At 34.4% G+C, this 24,762-nt stretch overlaps 1 protein-coding gene across 1 annotated transcript; it reads left to right on the top strand.

Annotated features, from left to right (window-relative positions):
* Positions 1 to 1,610: 1,610 nt before the first annotated feature.
* On the top strand, positions 1,611 to 23,394 carry LOC139851894 (WUSCHEL-related homeobox 1-like). The gene is made up of 4 exons (XM_071841093.1): positions 1,611 to 1,800; positions 2,140 to 2,484; positions 2,799 to 2,848; positions 22,966 to 23,394. Exons 1-4 carry the CDS (start codon positions 1,611 to 1,613, stop codon positions 23,392 to 23,394), a joined length of 1,014 nt encoding a protein of 337 aa, XP_071697194.1.
* Positions 23,395 to 24,762: the final 1,368 nt, after the last annotated feature.

Genomic DNA, 24,762 nt, shown 5'->3' with positions numbered 1-24,762 from the left:
TTATAGAAGGAGACCACTTCATTTTCAATACTTCATTTTTGACAAAAAAAACTATTCCATTTTACCATCCCCTTCTTTTTCTCACTTTAACTTTTAAGATATACTTTTAATAAAAATACAAACTACTTTTTCTTATTTTAACTTTTAAGATTTACTTTTAATAAAAATACAAACTACTTTTTGTATTTTAACTTTTAAGATTTACTTTTAATAAAAGTACAAACTACTTTTTCTTATTTTAACTTTTAAGATTTACTTTTAATAAAAATACAAACTATTTTTTTATTTTAACTTTTAAAATTATAAATTTAAGAATAAACATTAGTATGCATGAAATAAATAATGATTAATTGCATAAGTAATCATAAATGTTAGATAACATATAAAGACCCCGTCGTATTCGTATTGATCGGAATTAATCTCGACCCATGGTACCGTGTTGTCAAATGACGTGTTGCGTACATAAAGTACCGTGTTGTCAAATGACGTGTTGCGTACAATCATGAGGTCTTATTAACATAAATATAAATGTTAGTGAAGTTAATAAGAGTTAGATTACAGAAAATATAATTCAGGTGGTATAACCGACCATATATAACTTAAATAACATAAATATAAATGTTAGTGAAGTTAGTAAAAGTTAGATTACAGAAATATAATTCAGGTGGTATAACCGACCATATATAACTTAAATAACATAAATATAAATGTTAGTGAAGTTAGTAAAAGTTAGATTACAGAAATATAATTCAGGTGGTATAACCGACCATATATAACTTAAATAACATAAATATAAATGTTAGTAGTCCAAAATTTGATATATTCGAGTCTGAAAATTATTAATAATTTCATACCTTGATTAGTGATTCGTGATCGTTTGAGATATCTTTTAATTACACTAAACTTTTCGTGCTGATAACGTGTTATAATTCAGTAGGCTTATAACTACCTTTAATGGTTATAAGAACAAAGAGAGAAAAAAAGAGAAGAAGGAGAGAAGAAATATTGATATTGATATTTCAAGAGAAATGGTGCACCTTAAATGGTTACCATACATGTCTATTTATAGTATAAAATATTACTATGCAAGAAATATAATAATAATAAAATTAACATCCAATCTAGATATTTTATAACACAATCTAGATATTTTATAACAAAGGAAAAATAGTTCATGTACGTGTTTTTATTGTTTTTTTTTAATATATAAAAAGAAAGTGAGTGAATGATTAAAATAAAATTTTCATTTAATTAATCCTTTTTTCATGTTCAAACATGTTAATTAAACGGACATGCATAACAATTTCAACTTAGGACAAAAATTTAACTACATTTCTAACATAATTGTTGGGTCCATTTGACATTTTATTACTTTACTAGTATATATGATAAAATTCGAAAAATTGATGTCATGAGATATTGGACACTTTTCACATCCCAAAGTGAGTGAGAGGTACACACCACTCTATATCTATCACTCTCCTTAGCATCCATTTTGCACCCCAAATAATTCACAAACAATACACCCTTTTCCTCACCATATCATCCTCACATTTTTTGAATTCATTTTCAACAAATAGATAATACTTTGTGTTTAGAGCATTTATATAATGTGGATGATGGGTTACAATGAATCTCATGAAGATCACTTAAACATGAACATGATGGAATCTTACACCAACAATGGTATCCGAAAATTAAGACCTCTTGTTCCTAGACCACTTCCCTCCAACGCCACCTCAAACCGCTTTCACTCCAACCTACATGATCATCATCTTCTTCCACACAATAATCTTCTAGGTATATATTACTTACTAAACTATTTATAATCTTGGTTTTATTAGTATATTATTGTCAAAGTTTACATTTGTAGTTGTGATCATCATGATATCCTAACAAGAAATCTCAAATTCAAACTTCACTGTTAAAAAATCTTGGTTGGCAAATGTTATATGGTCGTGAAATACCCCGATTAGATCTATAGTTTTCTCCGGCTGGTCTTAATAAGAAAAACCTTATCTATTTACCCGTTACTTACATATAAAGACAAGTTAGCACAATATAAGTACTGATAAACTTAAGTGCCAATAGGAGTACTAGTTAACTATTTTATTTACATTTTTGTAATACTCCGTATAGAACAAAACAAAAAAGAGTACAATTCACAACAAAATATGGTGGTTGTAAGCTCAAGATGGAACCCTACACCGGAGCAATTGCAAACCCTAGAAGAGTTGTATCGTCGAGGGACACGAACACCATCAGCTGATGAAATACAACACATCACCGCTCAGCTTCGCCGTTACGGAAAGATCGAAGGAAAGAATGTTTTTTATTGGTTTCAGAATCATAAGGCACGAGAACGCCAAAAACGACGACGTCAGCTTGATAAACCTACACAAGATCTTCATCAACCTCCATCTTTTAATACTGATATTAACAATGTTAATCTAATTGATCATTCCATTCTACACAAGGATTCAGGTATACTAAACATTTTGTTACTACCATATATATAATCTTTTGCATTAAAGTGTACGTATATAGCCATATATTCATATATACACATATACCCTATTTACATTTAACTCTTCTTGTTTTTCAGTTATTCTTGTATTTTAAAAAGGAAAACAAAGGGATGGTTTTTGAATGTTTTTTCTTTCTTTTGTTACCTTTCTATTCTATGAAAGTGAAAAAAGAATGAAGAAATATGAAATGGGTGTGTTGTGTTTTTATATTTGTTTTTAGTGTATGATGTCTGATGTATGGTTGGGAGTAATTTTGGAATGTGTGTATAGTTGCAGATGTTGAAGAGACCAGAAACTGGGCAATACCTACATTTTCAGAGGTCTGCTGCTTCTTTTCTTTTCATTTTTACATTCTATATATCTATTTTTATGTTAAACTACATACAATAATTTAAATTTTAAACTTTTTTATACGGAGTATATCTAGCTATACACAATGTGACTAGCTTTTTCTTTTCTTTTCTTTTTTTATTAAAATAGCGATAACATAAAAATAATTCATTTTAATCAATAGATTTAAACTAGTTCGGACCGGCCCGCGCGTTGCGGCGGGGCTTACGGGCTGCGTATTCATATTTAATGTAGCGTTGAGTATTTACAGAGAGAAACACAGCCCATGTGTTAAGCGTCGTTTTAGATGTCGTTGTGTTAAGCGTTTTTTTTTAAAAAGTATCCGTTTCGAACGTAGTTAATTTTGTTTTGTTCAATAAATTTTTTCGAGTGTAACGGTGTTGTCAGAAAAATTTAACTCGCGGCGAGCAGAAAGATACGGGTTGTCGTTGTCTTTAGCGTTTTTTAAAAAGTGTCCGTTTCGAACGTGGTTAGTTTCGTTTTGTTCATAAATTATTTCGAGTCTGAAGCTGCCGTCGAAAAAATTTAACTCGTGGCGAGCGGGAAGATACGGGCTGTCGTTGTGTTTAGTATTTTCTTAAAAAATTGTCCGTTTCGCGTATAGTTAGTCCCGTTGGGTTCGTAAGATTTTTCCGAATTGAAAGGTGGTCTCGGAAAAATTTAACTTGCACCGAGCGAGAAGATATGGCCCGTTATAAATTCGGGTGGAATTAGTTTCTTTTATTTTAATAAAATTATATCTTTACACTTTTAACCCCTGAAAAAGTGTAAACTTGAGGGGTCGTTGTGTAAATATAGTCGAAGTTGAAGGATCGGGTATAATGTGAACGCAAAATCAAAATTACAATCAAATATAACTAAAACTACACACAATGCCACCACATTTAGTATATAAATTTAGTATACAAGTATTAATTAATATTAATTACTAATATAACTAATAGACAAAATTTGTCTTATTAGTTATGAATAGTACTACATCCGTCCCAATTTAATAGTTCACCTTTCCTTTTTTGTCTGTCCCAAATTAATAGTCCACTTTCATAAATGAAAAAGAATAATTGATTAAAGTACTTTTATACCCTTGCTTTATTTAAGTAAGACAAAAGTATAGGTAAAAAGTTATGGGTAAAACTGAAAAGTAGGGAAAAAGTAGACAAAAAATACATGTGACAGTCACTTTTTCTTAAACTGTGTGTTTTTTGTCTATGGACTATTAATTTGGGACGGAGGGAGTACTATTTAATATTTCATTTTTCACACACCCAACTCCCTAATTTCATTAAAATACAAATCGAACCCCCCATTTTATAGTACTATTTAATATTTCATTTTTCACACACCCAACCCCCTAACTTTCATTAAAATACAAATCGAACCCCCCATTTTATACCTATATTCTAAAATATTATTTATCCCATCACTGACACTAAAAATGTTGAATAATAACACTTACCACGGTACTACTGTGCTACTTCTTTTTTTTTTTTTGTCTCAAACGATAAAAAAGTAACTTTCATAAAAGGAACAACCCTTCAATGCTACCAAAAGATGTCGAAAAATATTCTTTTTTACAAAATAGATCAACTAATTTTTTTTTAAAAAAAAAATACCCGAACGCTAAAAGAAGCAACTTTCACAAAGGAACAACCCTTCAATGTTAGATGTCGAAATTTTTTTTTTTTAACAAAATAGATCAACACTTTTTTTTTTTAACTCGCATTCAAAACGGAGCCCCCGACGCGAAACAAGGACTCCACAACTAGTTAAAACCAAATAAGTGATTATGTGATTAGTTACGGGATGATTTAAAATTAAAATTATTACTCCGTATGTATAAAATTTAATCATACACTACTCCATATATATATATATATATATATATATATATATATATATATATATATATATATATATATATATATATAGTGGTAGGATCAAGAGGGAAGTAACCATTCGGGGGGAAGCGGGGGGAAGCAAAAACTTTTTTTTTCGTTTTTTGAAAAAACTTTGTTCACGAACATTATAGATGAGATGAAAATATGAACATTTAGTAGAGACACTTTGTGATAAATATTTTTGTTTTGGCGGGAAAACGCTCGAAGAAGTAATATATAACAATTATCGTGTTTTTCGAGCGTATTTTGAGGTTTTAGCTATTGGGGTTTAGATATTAGGGTTTAGATATTAGGGTTTATAGGGTTTAGATATTAGGGTTTAGAAATTTAGGGTTTAGGGTTTAGATTTAGGATTTAAATTGAGTTTTTAACACGAACGGTTTAGAGTTTAGGGTCCATAAACCCAAAACACCAAACCCTAAACTCTAAATCGGGCTAAATTTTACTTCACAAAACATGGAAAAAAAACGTTCATATTCTTCACGAACAATATTATCTTGAATGTTATTTTTGTCGATCGTTTTCCCGCCTAAATAATAACATTCATCATGAAGTGTCTCTTCTAAATGTTCATATTTTTGTGTGATCTTGATGCCGGAAAAAAAAATTCAAAAAAAACGAAAAAAAAAAAAAATTTTGCTTCCCCCCGCTTCCCCCCGATTGGTTACTTCCCCATTGATCATGCACATATATATATATATATATATATATATATATATATATATATATATATATATATATGGGCGAAGAAAGATAATAATATATTGATAGTCATTGTAAATATATGATAGAGTAAATCAGTGACTTGTGATTGAATTTAGTATGATTTGACACATGAGGTTTGATACATGAACATCATAATAAATGTTTCATTCTCGAAAACTGCTACGAATGTTTCAACAAAATTAACTATATTTAATACTTTTATTTTTTTATTTGTCACTTTAAGTGTTCACATTGTTATTTTAGTACATTTTATTCATAAGTATTTATTTTATATTTTAATTAATTAAAAGAGTTCATAACGAAGAGAGATGAGATATTTTTTGGTGAAAAATAAAATTAATAGAATTTTTTTAACGGATTGCAAAAAATAAGTTAGAGTACTAATATATATTGATAAAATTGTTATTTTAAACACACAGTTTAGAAAGTTTATAAATATTAACTATATATTGTAATTAGGGGCGGAACGTGAAACTTTTGATTAGGAGGGCCAAAATTGAATATTAAAATAAATAAATAGATGTACTTTACATTAAAGAATAAGTATCATAGTCATAACTAACAAAATGGGCCCGCACGATGCTGCGGGGCTTTTGGGTTGCGTATTCATAGTTAACGGAGCGTTATGTATTTACAGAATAGTTAGTACCTAGGTGTGTGTATATGTATTAAATATATCCGAGGTATTTAGCGTTTTTTTTATGTGTCCGTTTTGCGTATAGTTAGTCCCGTTGTGTTCATAAGATTTTTTTGAGCTGAACGGTGTGTTCGAAAAAATTTAACGCGAGACAGGGGGAAAGATATGTCCCGTTGAAAATATGGGTGAAGTTTAGTTAAGATTTTTAATTAAAATAATAAGTTTCATGCTACACCCCTGAGATGGAGGTTGGATTTAAAAGTTGGACAAAACTTGGGGGTGTTTAGTTTTTTCTCCTCCTTTTCTACTATTGTCATTTTGACCAATTTTTTAGGGGGGTTGGGGGCTAAACGACCAAACTCCTCATGGAGTTTAGTATATAAGTGTAGTGTAGTGTAATGTAATAATGTAATGTAATGTATCATGTATGTATATAATTCAATGTTTAAAAACTCACTAATATATCACGTTTAATGGCCAAGTTAATTTCAATTAGGAGGGCCCATTAAGCAATAAAAGCTTTAAGCCCATAAAATATCATAAAATTTGCACTAGTAGCCCAGAATGTTAGGGAGGATGGCCCTTTTTGGTCTTCATGAGGCTCCGATTAGTATCGATTATAACTATTTTGGTAAGTAATTTTATTAGTATGGACGGAGTTTTAAATCTTTTGGAAAAACTGTAACTTTGTAGATATATCAAGAGTATTTTTATGTTGAAGTTTTCTAATAACAATCTAAGTTGTCATTAAAAGTAAATTTGTGAATAAAAAAGCTGTACAATTTAATGGTTGGTGATAGTTATTTTTAGGAAGTGAGTGGTTAGTTTTGATGTTCAAATAAATAAAGCATGTCTTAAAATTTTTAAAGAAAATCTTTAGGTTTGTCTTACTTTTATGTTTTAAAAGTTTAGATCCCCTCAACAAACAAGTTTGACTGTTTAAGTTCAGTCAATGTGGGTTTAGGAGTGTGCATAGTTCGGGTAGAACCGAAAAAAACCGATAACCAAGCAGGAACCGACTCAAAACCGAAATACCCAATGTTATTCGGTCCGGTCCTTAGTCCATAGATTTTCATTTTTTCGGGTATCGGTCCGGTCCGAGTCAAACCCGAAAAAAACGGGTATTTGGACCGAACCGAAGATGATGTCTATATTTGTGACAAATTTTCGTGTTATCTTTGACAACACTCTATATATACACATTACATTACATATTACATATACTAAATTCAAAATTCAAGATAACTAACTATACGAAAACCATATAAATATCAAAAGTAAGTAAACTGAAAATAATTTTTTTAATAACTTGTAATCATTAATAACAAAAGATCTTTACATATATTCAAGTTATCGTGTGTATAACTTGTAGCCAAATGAATTATATTGTAGAATTGATACATGATACAAATTTCTTATTAGGTGATTAGGTCGGTGGCCTTATATATATATATATATATATATATATATATATATATATATATATATATTCGTAATACCTGTACTAAAGGAAAGGGCAGGGATTAGGGAATTATATACTCAGTATTATCATTCAATTTGTGTTCTTATCATCATCCTCGTTTTTAAGTTTCACGTCAACACGATTAATTTCTATCATTTAAAGCTTTGATTACTACTTTAATTTTGAATTTGGATTAATTTTAATCATAAAATTAAGTTTTTTCATTTATGTGTGTGTTCTATATTGATATTTATATGATGTACATTTGTAAATATGGAAATGAAAGAATATATATATTTATTAGTTTTTCAAAAATATATATGGGTCGGGTATTTACCCGAACCGCTTTGACCGAAGCTAAAGTCGTACCGAACCGTACCATATATGAATGGTCCGGTCCTCGGTTCTTATTTTCAAAAATATTCAAGTTTCGGTTCGCTTCGGTTCAAGTATTGTCTGGTTCGTTCCAGGTATGGACCATGCATAGCCCTACCTGAATTAATCGTACCAGCAACGGTAGTTATGCACCCCAATCGGAGATTAATGCGGATAATTAACACAAGGTAGTCATAAATTTACTATCCAAATTGATAGATCCATTAATATAATATTTTGACAAGTTGTCCGGTAATCCGGTACACACAAAATCAATACATAATTTTAGTGAATTTATCATTAGTAAATTTATTATTAGTCTTAACATAACCTTGTAATAAATTAGAGAGAATTTTTTTTTTTCTTAGCTGTTTTTGTCATGTGTAAACAATATGATAGATTGATAAATTTGATAAATATAAATATAAATATAAATATAAATATATACTACATATGATGATGGGATTTACTTTTTTTACTCCGTTTAAGATTTTGACCTAGCTAGCTAGCTAACACATGCAAGAGTAGGGTTTACAGTCATAATGTGAATATGATTGATCAAATGAAGTAGAAATCAGAATATATATATATAGCTAGGGAAGAGATGCATGTGTAAAAATAAAAATAAAAACTTTTCTTTTTAATTTTTTCTTGGAAAATGCAAACCTGATCAATTCCTTCCTTTCTGTCTGCTCTCTCACTAGGGCTTTTCTTTCTTTGTTTTTTCTATCAACGTGTATTCATGCATGTATAGGCTGTGTATAACCGTGCATATCTTTGTGTATCTATCTATATGTATATGTCATATGTATGTGTTTATGGGTAATGTGTACTAATATCATATGTATATATCATCATGCTAAAGCTAGTTAGACCACTTCATATACTCCGTTGACTTTAACCATCACCCTCTTTGGATTAATTTGGTTTAATTTTTTTTTTTTTTTTTTTTACCATTTTTGACCCTTTTTTGGACCACTACAGTCCAATTAGTAGGACTCCTCCGTATATCTTAACAAACCTTAATAGAATTTCTATCCTCAACATTAACGTCCCATCACTACAAAAAAAATAATAATAATAATAAATAAATAAAAAATAAAAATAAAAAAAAAATTAAGGTGAAGTTTAGTTCAAAGATTTGAAATCCCAGGATTTAAAATTCCATGGGATTTGAAATTTCAAAGCATTTGAAATCCCAATATTTGAAATCCTATCATGCGGTTGGTTCGGGAATTTGAAATCTCGGAATTTGTAAAATATAAACATAAAACGTAAAATGTAAAAATAAAACGTAAACTGTAAACGTAAAGCGTATGTTGTAAAACGTAAACCGTAAACGTAAACCGTAAACGTAAATCATAAACGTAGAAATTAAGTCGAAAAACGTAAAACTTAAACGTAAAATTAAAACGTCAACGTAAAACGTAAACCGTAAAACATAAACCGTAAACGTAAATCGTAAAAAGTAATACGTAAACGTAAAATGTAAAACGTAAACGTATAACATAAAACCTAAAACGTAAAAGTACAATGTGAATCGTAAAACCTAAATGTAAAACATAAGACGTAAACGTAAATCCCATGTTCATGGGATTTTAAATCCTTCACATATACAAATGATATAATAATGGATTTTAAAATAACTACTCATTTGAAATGCTCCAACCAAACATATGATTTTATGAGATTTGAAATGTAAATCCCACAAAATCCATCGATATCCCACAAACCAAGCGCACTCTAACATTCTTTTAACTAAACACTCCCTTTCTTTCATTAAATAATACTCACAAATTACTCCTAGAATATAAAATATACAAGTGATCAAGCAAATGGTACAAACTAACAAAAAATGTGGGACCCACTTTATTCGTGAGGCTTTCGTTGGAGTAGGAACTGATGAGCTACTTTGCTAGTTGCTCACAATCTATGTTATCACTCTGTGATGCTTAATGGTGGTTTCACTCCCTGATAGTTGTGACGATCGCTCCAAATCCATATGGACGAACACGTCATTCATCGATTTCATTGCGAGGTATTTGACCTCTATATGATACGTTTTGTAAACATTGCATTCTTTTGAAAAGGCACACCATTATTGAATATTTAAATTAAAGGTTTTCGACATCTGATGATTTCTACATATAGACAATCACCGTAATATAATAGTTTACAATAATACTTCCGTTGATAATGCAGTCAAAATAGATACATGGTGATGATTTTGTGAATGCAACATTTCCTTGAAAAATATGCCATGTAAGACTCCATGCACATAGCTTGTCTAACATATAAGCAAACAGTGGAAGACTTCTAGGGAACCTGAGAATAAACATGTTAACAAGTGTCAACACAAAGGTTGGTGAGTTCATAGTTTTAATGTATCGTATAATCTGTATATAAAAGTGGATCACAAGATTTTAGTTGTTTTATCCAGAAACGTTTATCAAAATATTCTACGAAATTGAGCACCCTGGTAACTAAACTTAACGTATATATAATTTGTACCCTTTGTATAATCATCTTAATAATACACGCAAACCAACGTGTACGCTTCTCAAATAGCATATGTCCGTTAAAAGGCTAGCGCTCTAGCTCGGACGGGGATATCAAGCCCTATGGATCCATATACTACTACTCGCGCCCACCAGTTCTTATAACTGGCAGTTACTAGTTACCAAAGCTAAGGGATTTTCGGTACAAACTCAGTATAGAATTTAGTATGTACTTGTGTCCATTATGTTTAAAATAAAGTGCATGTATTCTCAGCCCAAAAATATAGATTGCAAAAGAAATTAAAAAGGGAGCAAATGAAACTCACCTTAGCAGCACATAAAGTCGTTCACCGAAATGTGACCGAAACTCGAAATACCAAATAACCGTAGATCTCAACCTAGAGAACATATGTTGGTCAATAAATGTGCTAGGTCTGGTCATAGTGTATCACAATCATAATGCTCGAGATCAACATACAAAAGTTATCCAAAGTCGTTTCAAAAAGTCAATTTTGACAATAGTTCAACAAAACGAGACGTACCTTATATAAGGATTCATTTATTCGATTGGTAATATTCAAAAATTCAATTTATCAATCTTACAAACAAGTTGTTTAAATATTAATTGCAGATTCAAAAGCAATTCCAATTAACGTCAATCATAATTCAGTTGACCATATATTTTGATTCGTTCATCATTTCTAAATAAAAAGTTATTGACTTTTCGCCAGCTTTCCAAAAACATGCATATCATATACCTTTTATCAGTAACATATGTATTTAATTCGTGATTCATCATAAACTGTTTAACGACGAAATTTAGCATACAAGCATGCATAAATATATATACTCGGGCACTAGACATGGATACACAATTAATATATAAAAGATAAGATATGAATGCTCACGTATCAATATTGTGATTCAATATTGCAGGGAAGTACGTAGACGCAAAAGAGATGATAAACACTAGGTTTGACTTGCCAATAATACCCACATACATTACACATAACCTCCATAACTATAACCCATAGTTTCCTTAGCTCTATCTTGCTTGAAAACCCATTTTGAAAGTGACACGCTCATAACCTCGTCGTAGTATTTTATGTATAATACTAATAATAAGAATAATACTAATAATAATAAGATTAATATTAATAATAATCTTAATAATAATAATAATAATAATAATAATAATAATAATAATAATAATAATAATAATAATAATAATAATAATAATAATAATAATAAAATAAATAAATACTTACGGAGTAATGAAATGAAATCAGAAGCAGAAATGATCGAGCTTTTATAGAGTTGGCCTGTACAGGGCTGACATGCGATCGCATGGCTTCCAAGCCCTTTTCCCATGCGATCGCATGGGTGGGTTTTACAGCTCACAATGCTTTTGTATTTTAGTTTGCCGACATATTTAAATATAATATATATAATATATTTAATTTATATAATTAATTATATATTATATTATATTCACGTGCATAGTTGACTTGTAATTTTTGGTCCGTTGACTCGTACGTTGTCACTCGACTTGTAACAACCCGAACCAAACCCGTGCAAAATATCACAAAAAAAATTTTTTTAAACTGGCCAGCATATGGCGCGGCGCGCGAAACCACCTGGACAGCCTGCTGTCCCCGAGAGCCAAATACACGAAAATGTTTGGCCGTTTCCCGACATAATTAGACAAAACGCTTTCACCCACAAGTTAATATATGTAAAACTAGCACGTTCCATTAATAAAATTAGTTTTACGATGCGGGGCCCACACGACCCAAATTACAAGTTTAAATACAAAATATGAGTTTCGACCGCCAAAAAGTTTAAGTACCAAACTACACTACGAGCATGACGTTTGGGATTAAACTATCCAAGTCTCGGTCAAACTCCAAGAACTATCACATCCAAAAAGCGTCCCCTAATCAACAAAGCGGGATCTCTAGTCCAAGATAATGCCCTTACCCTTGTCCACAATCGAACCTATAAAAAGGTAAACAACGAGAGGGTAAGCAAAACTTAGTGAATGCAATAATTATACATATACATATATAATATACCTACTTGCATACACTTACACACACCGCATAATCGTTAGTAATAACAATTAGCATACAAACTCCAAGTAAGCTAATTACCTCCAAATACCGCAACTAGCATTATCAATATCACAAGCTCTGCAATAATATAATATGATACATCCCGACATATACATAAATAACTATATGGTTAACCATAAACGCGTCATGGTGCTACCGGCTCCGTGGTTCACACCATACGCAATGTTATAACGCTACCGGCTCCGTGGTTCACGTCACTACGCATTCGAGTCATACTCTTTTATAGTGTTACCGGCTCCGTGGTTCACACTTTGTTTTATAGTGCTACCGGCTCCGTGGTTCACACTTTGATGCTACCGGCTCCGTGGTTCACATCACAAACGTGCACTATGATGCTACCGGCTCCGTGGTTCACATCATAGCACACTCACACACACATTATGGCACTCCCGGCTTCGTGGGTCATACCATAGCATACAAATAAATATACCATATACATACATGTATAATTACTTCACTCACCTCAACGTCTCTTGTGAAAGATAATCAAGTCCGAGAATCTTCAAGGTAACGCACCTATTACATTTTACACAATATCAATCACAACTCAAGTTGGTCAACCCACTAAACTCCATTCTAGGGTTATCTTGACCCATTGTGCAATTTTGACCCATTTGCAACCCTAACCCTAATATTTGGGTTAACATCCCCAAAACCCTAATCATTTGCCAAGTTAAGTCCTAAGACGCTTTCCAATACAAGGTTTATGTATCAAACACATACATTAACCCACTTAGGACCATCTTGACCCATTTGACCATTTAAAGTCAATACACCCATTTCGGGTCATCTACTAACCCACTTAACACCCCTTTACATATATTTAAGTGTGCTAGTAATTTAACTAACTAATTTAAGCTCATAAACATATATTAATACTTTGAAAACCCTAGTTAGCCAACTTTGAGTCCACATGACCCAAATTCACCCAAAAACCCCTAATTCACTAACAAATGGGTTTTTATGTGCCAATAACCCAAACCCTAACCCTTAATACAATTAAAGTAAGAAATTAGGTTTTATAACTTACCAACACAATCACCACGTAGCTAGCGACTAGATGAACGACTTTAGAACTCGTAATAAGACCCGATTCAACTTCCTTCTTCCTTTAATGGAGCTCTCTCACTCTAGAACTTCCTCTCTCTCTAGGATTTAATGGAAAGTGATAAGGTAGAAGGAAATGGAGTAAAGGAGACTCCAACAACTGATTTGGGGCCTTAAAGTCGGACCCCAAAGTGATTTTACCAAATTGCCCCCAAAATATCTAATTTAAAAAGAGGGAAGAATCTGTCAGCCCGTAATGGCACGTCGTGCCATAAGGCAGCGCGGCGCGCCAAATGCCCAGTTCAGCTTCTTTTGCATTTTTAATTATGTACAACAAAACTTCCACTTCAAGGATCTTAAACACACGTATGTACAAGGAAAATACTTGGGTCTTACAACTCTCCCCCACTTATTCGGATTACGTCCTCGCGATCCAAGCCGCATGACAAGAAGGAAGATAAACCAACATAAACTCTTCGGGCTCCTAAGTAAACTCGGAACCCTTACTCCGTCGCCATTGAACTTTGAAGGTCCTAACCTCTTTATGCCTCAACCTTTTGACCTTCTCATCAAGTATAGCAATCGGCTCCTCAATATACTCTAACTTATTGTTTAGCTCAATCTCGTCTAATGGCACCCAAGATGAATCATCCACAAGACACTTACGGAGATGGGAAACATGAAATGTATTATGGATCCCCGCAAGCTCTTCGGGTAATTCCAACCGATACGCGACTTCACCAACGCGAGCTAAAACCTTAAATGGTCCAATAAACCGAGGAGCTAACTTTCCCCATTTTCGAAATCGAATAATACCTTTCCATGGCGAAACCTTAAGCATCACCATGTCACCTTCTTGAAATTTGATCGTTCGTTTACGTTTGTCAGCATACGACTTTTGTCTATCTTGTGCCTTCTTGAAATGATCCCGAATAATGTCAATCTTGTTATTCGTCTCTAAAAGCAAATCGGTACTCCCGATTTCCTTTTGTCCCACTTCACCCCAACAAATCGGGGTTCGACACCTACGCCCATAAAGCATCTTATAAGGTGGCATCCCAATACTAGTATGATAACTATTATTGTACGAGAATTCCACCAAGGGTAAGTGCTCATCCCAACTACCCCCAAAATCAATAATACACGCCCGTAACATATCCTCCAATGTTTGATTCGTACGCTCGGTTTGACCGTCCGTTTGAGGACGATACGCCGTGCTCAATTTCAATTGTGTACCCATATCTTCGTGAAACTTTTCCCAAAACCGAGATGTAAAACGGGTATCTCGATCCGAAATAATAGATATAGGAACTCCGTGTCGAGAGATGACTTCCTTGATAAAGAACTTAGCCAAGGTCTCCGACGATATCGCTTCCTTAATGGGAAGAAACAAAGCACTTTTCGTTAATCGATCAACTATAACCCAAATCGAATCAAATTGGGTCCTCGCCGTTTTAGGTAACTTTGTGATGAAATCCATGGTAATGTGCTCCCATTTCCATTTCGGGGTTTCTAACGGTTGTAACTTACCATACGGCTTTTGGTGCTAGGCCTTAACTTGCAAACATGTAACACATTGTTCAACATATTTTACAACATCACGTTTCATGCCCGGCCACCAATAATCTTTCCTTAAATCAAGGTACATTTTCGTCGCTCCCGGATGAATGGAATACTTTGACTTATATGCTTCATCAAGTAGCACTTGTCGATAATCACCCATCTTAGGCACCCACACTCTTTCTTGAAAAGACAACAAACCACGCGAACCCATAGTAATAAACTCCGATTGCCCCACAATTCGTTCCTCATGCTTGTTGTGAACGTAAGCCTCAATTTGAATCACACCAAGTTTTTCAAGAAAATCGTTAGTAATAATCATACGTAACAATCCCAATAGTAACGCCGGGTGATGATTCTTTCGACTCAACGCATCCGCGACCACATTCGCCTTGCCCGGATGATAAAGTATCTCACAATCATAATCTTTCACCACATCCATCCACCTTCGTTGGCGATAATTCAAATCTCGTTGATTAAAGAGATGTTTCAAACTCTTATGATCCGAATAAATCGTACACTTGACACCATACAAGTAATGGCGCCAAATTTTCAACGCATGCACAACCGCCGCCAACTCATGATCATGAGTCGGATATCTCGTTTCGTGTTCCTTCAATTGTCGAGAGGCATAAGCGATGACTTTACCTCTTTGCATTAGAACACACCCGAGCCTATTTAACGATGCATCACAATAAACCGTCATGTCATCTACTCCTTCCGGCAACACTAACACCGGAGCTTGACACAACTTCTCTTTTAACAACTGAAAAGCAATTTCTTGCTCGTTCTCCCAATTAAATCTCGCATTCTTCCTCGTCAATTTCGTCAACGAAGAAGCGATCTTAGAAAAGTCTTGGATAAACCGACGATAATAACCGGCCAATCCGAGAAAACTTCGAACCTCCGTAGGCGTAGTCGGTTGTCTCCAACTCTTCACCGTCTCTATCTTCCCCGGATCCACTAGAATACCCTCCTTGTTCACAATATGACCAAGGAATTGAACTTCCCTTAACCAAAATTCACATTTGGAGAACTTAGCATACAACTTCTCCTTTCGTAACGTCTTCAATACTTCACGCAAATGACGTTCATGTTCGTTCATACTCCTTGAATAAACAAGTATGTCGTCAATGAACACAATTACCGACTTGTCCAACATAGGTTGGCATACTCGGTTCATAAGGTCCATGAATGCCGCCGGTGCATTGGTAAGACCAAAAGGCATAACTACAAACTCAAAATGCCCATAACGTGTTCGAAAAGCCTTTTTCTCAATATCTTCCTCGCGGACCCGCATTTGGTGATAGCCGGACCGTAGGTCGATCTTAGATAAATACGTCGCACCTTTGAGTTGGTCAAACAAATCGTCAATCCGAGGCAATGGATAACGATTCTTGATCGTCACTTTATTCAACTCCCGGTAATCGATGCACATCCGCATACTACCATCCTTTTTTTTCACGAATAAAACCGGAGCGCCCCATGGCGAAGCACTCGGTCGAATAAAACCCTTCTCAAGCAACTCTTGGGTTTGATTTAACAACTCTTGAATTTCCGTTGGCGCTAAACGATAAGGAGTTTTAGCAATGGGAGTAGCTCCCGGAACCAACTCAATGCGAAATTCAACTTGTCTTTCAGCCGGAACACCCGGTAACTCATCCGGAAAAACGTCTTCGAATTCACTTACCACCGGAATTTCACGAATAGGTGGTGGCTCATCACGAGTATCAACAACATGGGCAAGAAAAGCCATGCCACCACTAACAAGAAAACGACGTGCCCGTACAAAAGAACATATCGGCACAAGTCTTCTTCGTTTATCACCGTGAATAATTAACTCTCCCCCACTCGGGGCCCTCACCCGAATAGATTTTTCATGGCATGCAATATCGGCTTTATTTCAATCGAGCCAATCCATACCAACAACGATATCGAAATCACCAAAAGTCATCGGGATTAGATCAATTTTAAAGTTTTCGGCACCAAATACAACATCACAATTATTACACACATCAACCACTAACACCGTCTTGTTGTCCGCTATTTCGACTTCTACCGGACGACTCAACTTAGCTAATGGTTTATTAAGTTTAGGCACGAATTTTGGTGACACGAACGACAAGTTAGCACCACTATCAAAAAGTATCCTTGCCGGATTAGAATTAACCATGAAAGTACCTGAGACAACTTCGTTCGATTATTTGGCTTCATCATTGGTCATCAAATAATTGCGACCCCTAGCCGTACCCGCCGCCTTCTCCAACCGCTTAACATTATCTTTATTCAATTCGGGACATTCCGGCCTCTTGTGCCCCTCTTTGCCACAATTATAACAAGTGACTTTTGGTGTTGAAGTCGCACTTGTACAATCGCGAGCCATGTGTCCTTGTTGCCCACAATTATAACATTTGGGCCCAAAACCCCCGAACGTACCCTTCTTCACACTACCAACACTTTCGGAACCTTTCTTACTTTTCTTGTTTGAGAAGTTCGAATGGCTCGAATTCTCGAACTTCCTCTTACCAAAAGTAAAACCACCCTTCCTTATCACAAGCGCTTCAAAACCCTTCGCCATATTGAATAATTCATCAAAGCTCTTCACCACATTCACACTTATCTTCTCTTGATAACTATCATTCAAGATCCGATAAAAATCTTCTTTCAACATCTTATCATTCCCGACATACTCCGGGCAAAATTAGGTCTTAGACAAAAACATGGATTTGAGAGTGTTCAAATCCATCGACCCTTGCCTCAAGGAACGTAACTCATCCTTAAGCCTTGTAAGATCGGCCGAAGTTCGGTACTCATCGAAAAACTCCGCCTTGAATTCATCCCATGTGAACTCCATACATTGTTCTTCGCCATTTGAATCTTTGCGTCCCACCACAATTTAGCATCACCTCTTAACATGCTACACCCGTATCTTGTCTTCTTATCAAGAGGACATTCACACGTACAAAAAGCCCCCTCCATATCGGAGATCCAACGGGCACTCTTAAGTGGGTCCCGTTCACCATCGAAGGTGGGAGGTTGAGAGTCCTTGAAATTCTTATAGAAGAAGTCCCGTCTCCCCACATTATCCTCTTGATGAACGGCCTTCACTTCCTCCTTGACTACATTGACTAATTGCTCGTCAATCGTATCTAGAAACATTTTCTTAACATCCTCGAGGAACTCCGCCTTTTGACGTTTAAAGATGGCCTCAACTTTGGCCGTGAACTCAACGTCCTCACTCGTACTTCCATCATTGGTGTCGTGCCCGTTTCTCATCTTCATTCTATAAAATGAATTAGATTAAACAACGAAACGAAAGGACATAACACAATTGTATATGCATATACGCCACACTACTCCATCTTGCTCAACAATCGTCGTACATTACTTGTTTGACACGATTTTCACCCGTAACAATGGTAGCTAATCATTGTTACGCGAGCACGTCGCATTAACTCGCTAGTACAACGTCCATCTCGCTTGATGATTACTAAACACAACACAAAACAATTAGTACGAGGTTAGTTCACATAACCCGAAGCACTAACAATTCTCGATTAGACCCAAAGTCCTACAAGTCCCGCATAAAGCGCACATACAATAAAGTCTAAGTCTAGGCACCTATCTTAAGTCGCCTAAATCCCTTAGACCATGCTGTGATACCACTTGTAACAACCCGAACCAAACCCGTGCAAAATATCACAAAAAAAAAAAAATTTAAACTGGCCAGCATATGGCGCGGCGCGCCAGATGGTGGCGCGGCGCGCGAAACCACCTGGACAGCCTGCTGTCCCCGAGAGCCAAATACACGAAAATGTTTGGCCGTTTCCCGACATAATTAGACAAAACGCTTTCACCCACAAGTTCATATATGTAAAACTAGCACGTTCCATTAATAAAATTAGTTTTACTAAGCAGGGCCCACACGACCCAAATTACAAGTTTAAATACAAAATATGAGTTTCGACCGCCAAAAAGTTTAAGTACCAAACTACACTACGAGCATGGCGTTTGGGATTAAACTACCCAAGTCTCGGTCAAACTCCAAGAACTATCACATCCAAAAAGCGTCCCCTAATCAACAAAGCGGGATCTCTAGTCCAAGATAATGCCCTTACCCTTGTCCACAATCGAACCTATAAAAAGGTAAACAACGAGAGGGTAAGCAAAGCTTAGTGAATGCAATAATTATACATATACATATATAATATACCTACTTGCATACACTTACACACACCGCATAATCGTTAGTAATAACAATTAGCATACAAACTCCAAGTAAGCTAATTACCTCCAAATACCGCAACTAGCATTATCAATATCACAAGCTCCGCAATAATATAATATGATACATCCCGACATATACATAAATAATTATATGGTTAACCATAAATGCGTCATGGTGCTACCGGCTCCGTGGTTCACACCATACGCAATGCTATAACGCTACCGGCTCCGCGGTTCACGTCACTACGCATTCGAGTCATACTCTTTTATAGTGCTACCGGCTCCTGGTTCACACTTTGTTTTATAGTGCTACCAGCTCCGTGGTTCACACTTTGATGCTACCGGCTCCGTGGTTCACATCACAAACGTGCACTATGATGCTACCGGCTCCGTGGTTCACATCATAGCACACTCACACACACACTATGGCACTCCCAACTCTGTGGGTCATACCATAGCATACAAATAAATATACCATATACATACATGTATAATTACTCCACTCACCTCAAAGTCTCTTGTGAAAGATAATCAAGTCCGAGAATCTTCAAGGTAACGCACCTATTACATTTTACACAATATCAATCACAACTCAAGTTGGTCAACCCACTAAACTCCATTCTAGGGTTATCTTGATCCATTGTGCAATTTTGACCCATTTGCAACCCTAACCCTAATATTTGGGTTAACATCCCCAAAACCCTAATCATTTGCCAAGTTAAGTCCTAAGACGCTTTCCAATACAAGGTTTATGCATCAAACACATACATTAACCCACTTAGGACCATCTTGACCCATTTGACCATTTAAAGTCAATACACCCATTTCGGGTCATCTACTAACCCACTTAACACCCCTTTACATATATTTAAGTGTGCTAGTAATTTAACTAACTAATTTAAGCTCATAAACATAGATTAATACTTTGAAAACCCTAGTTAGCCAACTTTGAGTCCACATGACCCAAATTCACCCAAAAACCCCTAATTCACTAACAAATGGGTTTTTATGTGCCAATAACCTAAACCCTAACCCTTAATATAATTAAAGTAAGAAATTAAGTTTTATAACTTACCAACACAGTCACCACGTAGCTAGCGACTAGATGAACGACTTTAGAACTCGCAATAAGACCCGATTCAACTTCCTTCTTCCTTTAATGGAGCTCTCTCACTCTAGAACTTCCTCTCTCTCTAGGATTTAATGGAAAGTGATAAGGTAGATGGAAATGGAGTAAAGGAGACTCCAACAACTGATTTGGGGCCTTAAAGTCGGACCCCAAAGTGATTTTACCAAATTGCCCCCAAAATATCTAATTTAAAAAGAGGGAAGAATCTGTCAGCCCGTAATGGCGCGGCGCGCCATAAGGCCGCGCGGCGCGCTGAATGCCCAGTTCAGCTTCTTTTGCATTTTTAATTATGTACAACAAAACTTCCACTTCAAGGATCTTAAACACACGTATGTACAAGGAAAATACTTGGGTCTTACACGACTTATGTCCCGGTTCCGGTTTCTCGAATGCATTTTCGTACGCTTAGAAAACTAGTACTTTTCGTTACGCGACATGTACCTTTATCAAAAATTAAACTTAATCATTGATAAACTATGTCACTCGAAGTGTAGCTTTAATCAATTAAGTGTTTTGGTTATTTGCTTCTATAAATCATCGTTTCGTAGTATATACATATACATATATACATTTTAATTTTAAAATAGTGTTTTGCTGTAGCAAAGTTTTTCTTTACTGTAGCAAATAGTGGTTTTTGAAAACACTGTAGCTTTTCGGGTACTGTAGAAATTCGAAAATACTGTAGCAAATTAGTGTTTTACTGGTTCATCTTAAACGTTTTAGTTAACTTATCTAAATATCAATTGAATCAATAATCCAATGTTACTATCGTTTACTAAATAACTTGAAATCATATATATATATATATATATATATATATATATATATATATATATATATATATATATATATATATATATATATATATATATATATATATATATGCACATTAAGTCATATATATATATTGTTCGTGAATCTTCGAGAACAGTCAAAGAATAATTGATTACATGAATATAGTTCCAAAACTTTCGTGACTCAACATTACAGACTTTGCTTATCGTGTCGAAAACATTAAATCATTTAAAGATAAAGTTTAAATTTGGTCAAAAATTTACTGGTTGTCACAATAGTGTAAGATCCATCCCACATCGGTTGGGGAGAAGAACGAAGCATGCATTATATGGATGTTGAGACATTTCCTAGCATGACACGTTTTTGGATCAAAATCGCAGCACATCCCATGAGAACTCTACAGTTAAGCGTGCTCGAACGAGGGTACTACCCGAATGGGTGACCTCGTGGGAAAGTATTCCTCGTGTGTGGTTGGCAAGAAAAATATGTGCTCCTGCGGGAAAAACGGAAAATATTATGCTACGGGGTGGCTGGACTGTTGCACCCAGGAATCCTCTAGGCTCGGCTGTTACAGGTGGTATCGGAGCCATGCCCCCGGACCAACGTGCAAGCAGGGATGTTGTGTCTCATTAGGGGGAGAATTGTAACATCCATCCCACATCGGTCGGAGAGATGAACGAATCATGTCTTATAAGGGTGTGGAGACATTTTCTAGCATGACGCGTTTTGGGACTTCAAGCGCAACAGATACCATGAAAACTCTGCAGTAAACCCTGGACTCGAGTGTTACAGATTGGGAGTGGCCTTACAAACAAATTATTTTACTGAAGCTTACGAAAATTCATCTAACACCATCAATTTGTAGTTTATAGGTTCGATCTGAAGTGTACAGGAGGTGTTATGGTGATGAACAATGTTGAAGATAAATATATTTATAAACTCGGCTTGTATGAACAGTAACAATGTAATATGAATCTGAGTATGATATTCAAAGAAACCTAGCCAATGGTTCAGTCAATTCACAAATCGAATAATTGAATTTCACAGTTTTCTTCAACTATTAAATTGATCGGGATCAAATTAATGTCGCAAGTTTAGCACAAGTTCCTCAACAATGTGTTTGAGAGAGTTTGGAGATATAAATACCTAATGTATGACAATGAAAAGTCTCAAGTGACTAAGAAATACATGCAAAAGTATTTATACACATACTTATGTTTAAATGTGCATATCTCAAATTGAATTTTTGTGACCCAACAGTCAAATGTACAACATGAGTATGAAATTTAACTAAATAATTGTTAAAAAAAAACTTAAAAAAAACTTTCTTTTTACGGCTTATAATATGTTTATTACGTAGCTGGAGAAAATGGACAATACTAGTAATAATATTTTGCTTTAACTTCAATTTTATACCACTCTAGGTTTATATATATTTTTGAAGAATGGAGTATGAATTGTTCTAACGTTATAATATACGGAGTAATATATATATAAACTTATTATTGTAACTTTGCGAATTGCGACTATATACATGTAAAACAACCCATATGTTAATTAAGTTTTTTATGTTTTTCTTTTCGTAAATGATGAACAGAAAAGTGTGTTAAGAGAAAGAACGGAATCTAGGATGATGAACATTTCTGTTGAACAACAACAACAAAATGGAAATGATCAGCTGCTACATCGTAGAAGAAAAAACACATTTCCAGCAAGAAATGCCACGTGGAATCAAACGACACAGTCTTTATCTTATTCATCTTCATCCTCATCACCATTAATAACCAGCTGCAGTACTCCAGACACTGTAACATTTACCACTTGTGCTTCCAAAACGACATCATCACTTGTCGTTTCATCTCATCACCTGCAACTGCATCACGTGGGCGACGCATTTGAAACCTTGGAGTTGTTTCCTGTTAACAGTACTAACGGCAAAGAACGGATGGAGAAATATTTTGTCCCAATGGGTGACGTCAGCCTTGGTCCTCGACAGTTTATTGAGTTTCTTCCGTTGAAAAATTAGTTAGTCAGATACTATTATATTACAATTACTGAGTAGTGATTACTACTTTCTGATGCTAGGATTTTAGCTAACTTGTAATGTTTTGTTTGTTTCTTAGAACATTTGTACTGGTTGGGGGCGTGAGTTGCTTTTTGATGACTAGACAGTGTGAGTTGTTTGTGTGAAGTAGTGGTGGTGTGAGTTAGAAGTATTGTGATGATATGTTAAAATATAATTGGGTTAAGTATTAAAAGGAGATAAAATACTATTTTTAAATTAAATAAAAAATAAAAACTTATAACAATGCCCGTTGCTTCTTCCGTTGCAGGGCAACGCATGCCCAAACAATGCCCCAATACAACATAAATTAGTGTTGCTTGCTTGCCACCTAGAATAGGCCACACCCCAATCTATGACCGCTACAAGTGGTCTTAGTACTTTTTTGGCCCTTGTGGTTTTGATCCATGTTAAATAAATTTCTTGGTTAATGAACATTTGACCCTTTTTATCGGGTCGTCGTAATACACATGATTGTAATTAAGTTTGACGCTATGCTTAATTTGAAGAACGCAATTAACTTTCAACTATTATTTTACGAGTAATAGAAAATCTCGGTTAAAACAATCGAGTAAGATTAAAACGTAGACCGCATGAGATACGATCGATTTGGTTACAACCATATATGTTCATTTGTTAGGAAAATAAAACACTTGATTTAAAAATTGTTATGTTATTATTACGGAGTATTATTTTATTATGAATTTTTCTATCGTTAACACTAAAGGCTATTTTTAAGAAATTACGACATGAATTAAACTATTTTATAGTTTAGTACTACTCATTGACTTTTAAAAACCACTTCATCCCACTAACTTGATGTACAACAAATTATACATTGTAAAATTCTTAAGTATAGCCCTAATGGTTATAGTTGTACAAACTCTATTATTATACACTTTTTATAGCTTTATTTCTACATATTTGTAAAACTCGAAAATCAATTTAAAACTACTCAAGAAAATATTATTCCATCCATTCTTAATTTATGCACTTCCATAAATAAAAAAATAAAAAAATAAAGAAGCTTAAGTTCTATTATGCCCTTAATGTATATGGATATGATTAAAGAAAAAATAAAAAATAAAAAATAAAGTTAAACTGAAAAATAAATAGAATGTATAGTACTGACAATTAATATTTCCTTAAACTATGTGTGTGTTTTTTGTTTGTTAACAATTAATATGAGACCGATATAGCTAGTATTAATTAATTTGGGAAGCATGAAGTATATCCATTCAATGACTCGACTCTTTTTGTGGTGTGATAAAATGTAATAGATTTTTGTAAAATCACCATACCATATCTATCTATCTATTCTATTCTATTCTA

The sequence above is a fragment of the Rutidosis leptorrhynchoides genome, chromosome 6, assembly GCF_046630445.1.
Source record: "Rutidosis leptorrhynchoides isolate AG116_Rl617_1_P2 chromosome 6, CSIRO_AGI_Rlap_v1, whole genome shotgun sequence".
Taxonomy (NCBI): Eukaryota; Viridiplantae; Streptophyta; class Magnoliopsida; order Asterales; family Asteraceae; genus Rutidosis; species Rutidosis leptorrhynchoides.
This window is presented reverse-complemented; position numbering and strand designations above follow the sequence as displayed.

Excerpts from the sequence above, each read along its gene's own strand:
- LOC139851894 (XM_071841093.1), top strand. The coding sequence starts at position 1,611 with ATGTGGATGATGGGTTACAATGAATCTCATGAAGATCACTTAAACATG. Across the intron at positions 2,485-2,798 it reads CATTCTACACAAGGATTCAG|TTGCAGATGTTGAAGAGACC; the intron begins GTATACTAAACA and ends ATGTGTGTATAG. Across the intron at positions 2,849-22,965 it reads CAATACCTACATTTTCAGAG|AAAAGTGTGTTAAGAGAAAG; the intron begins GTCTGCTGCTTC and ends AATGATGAACAG.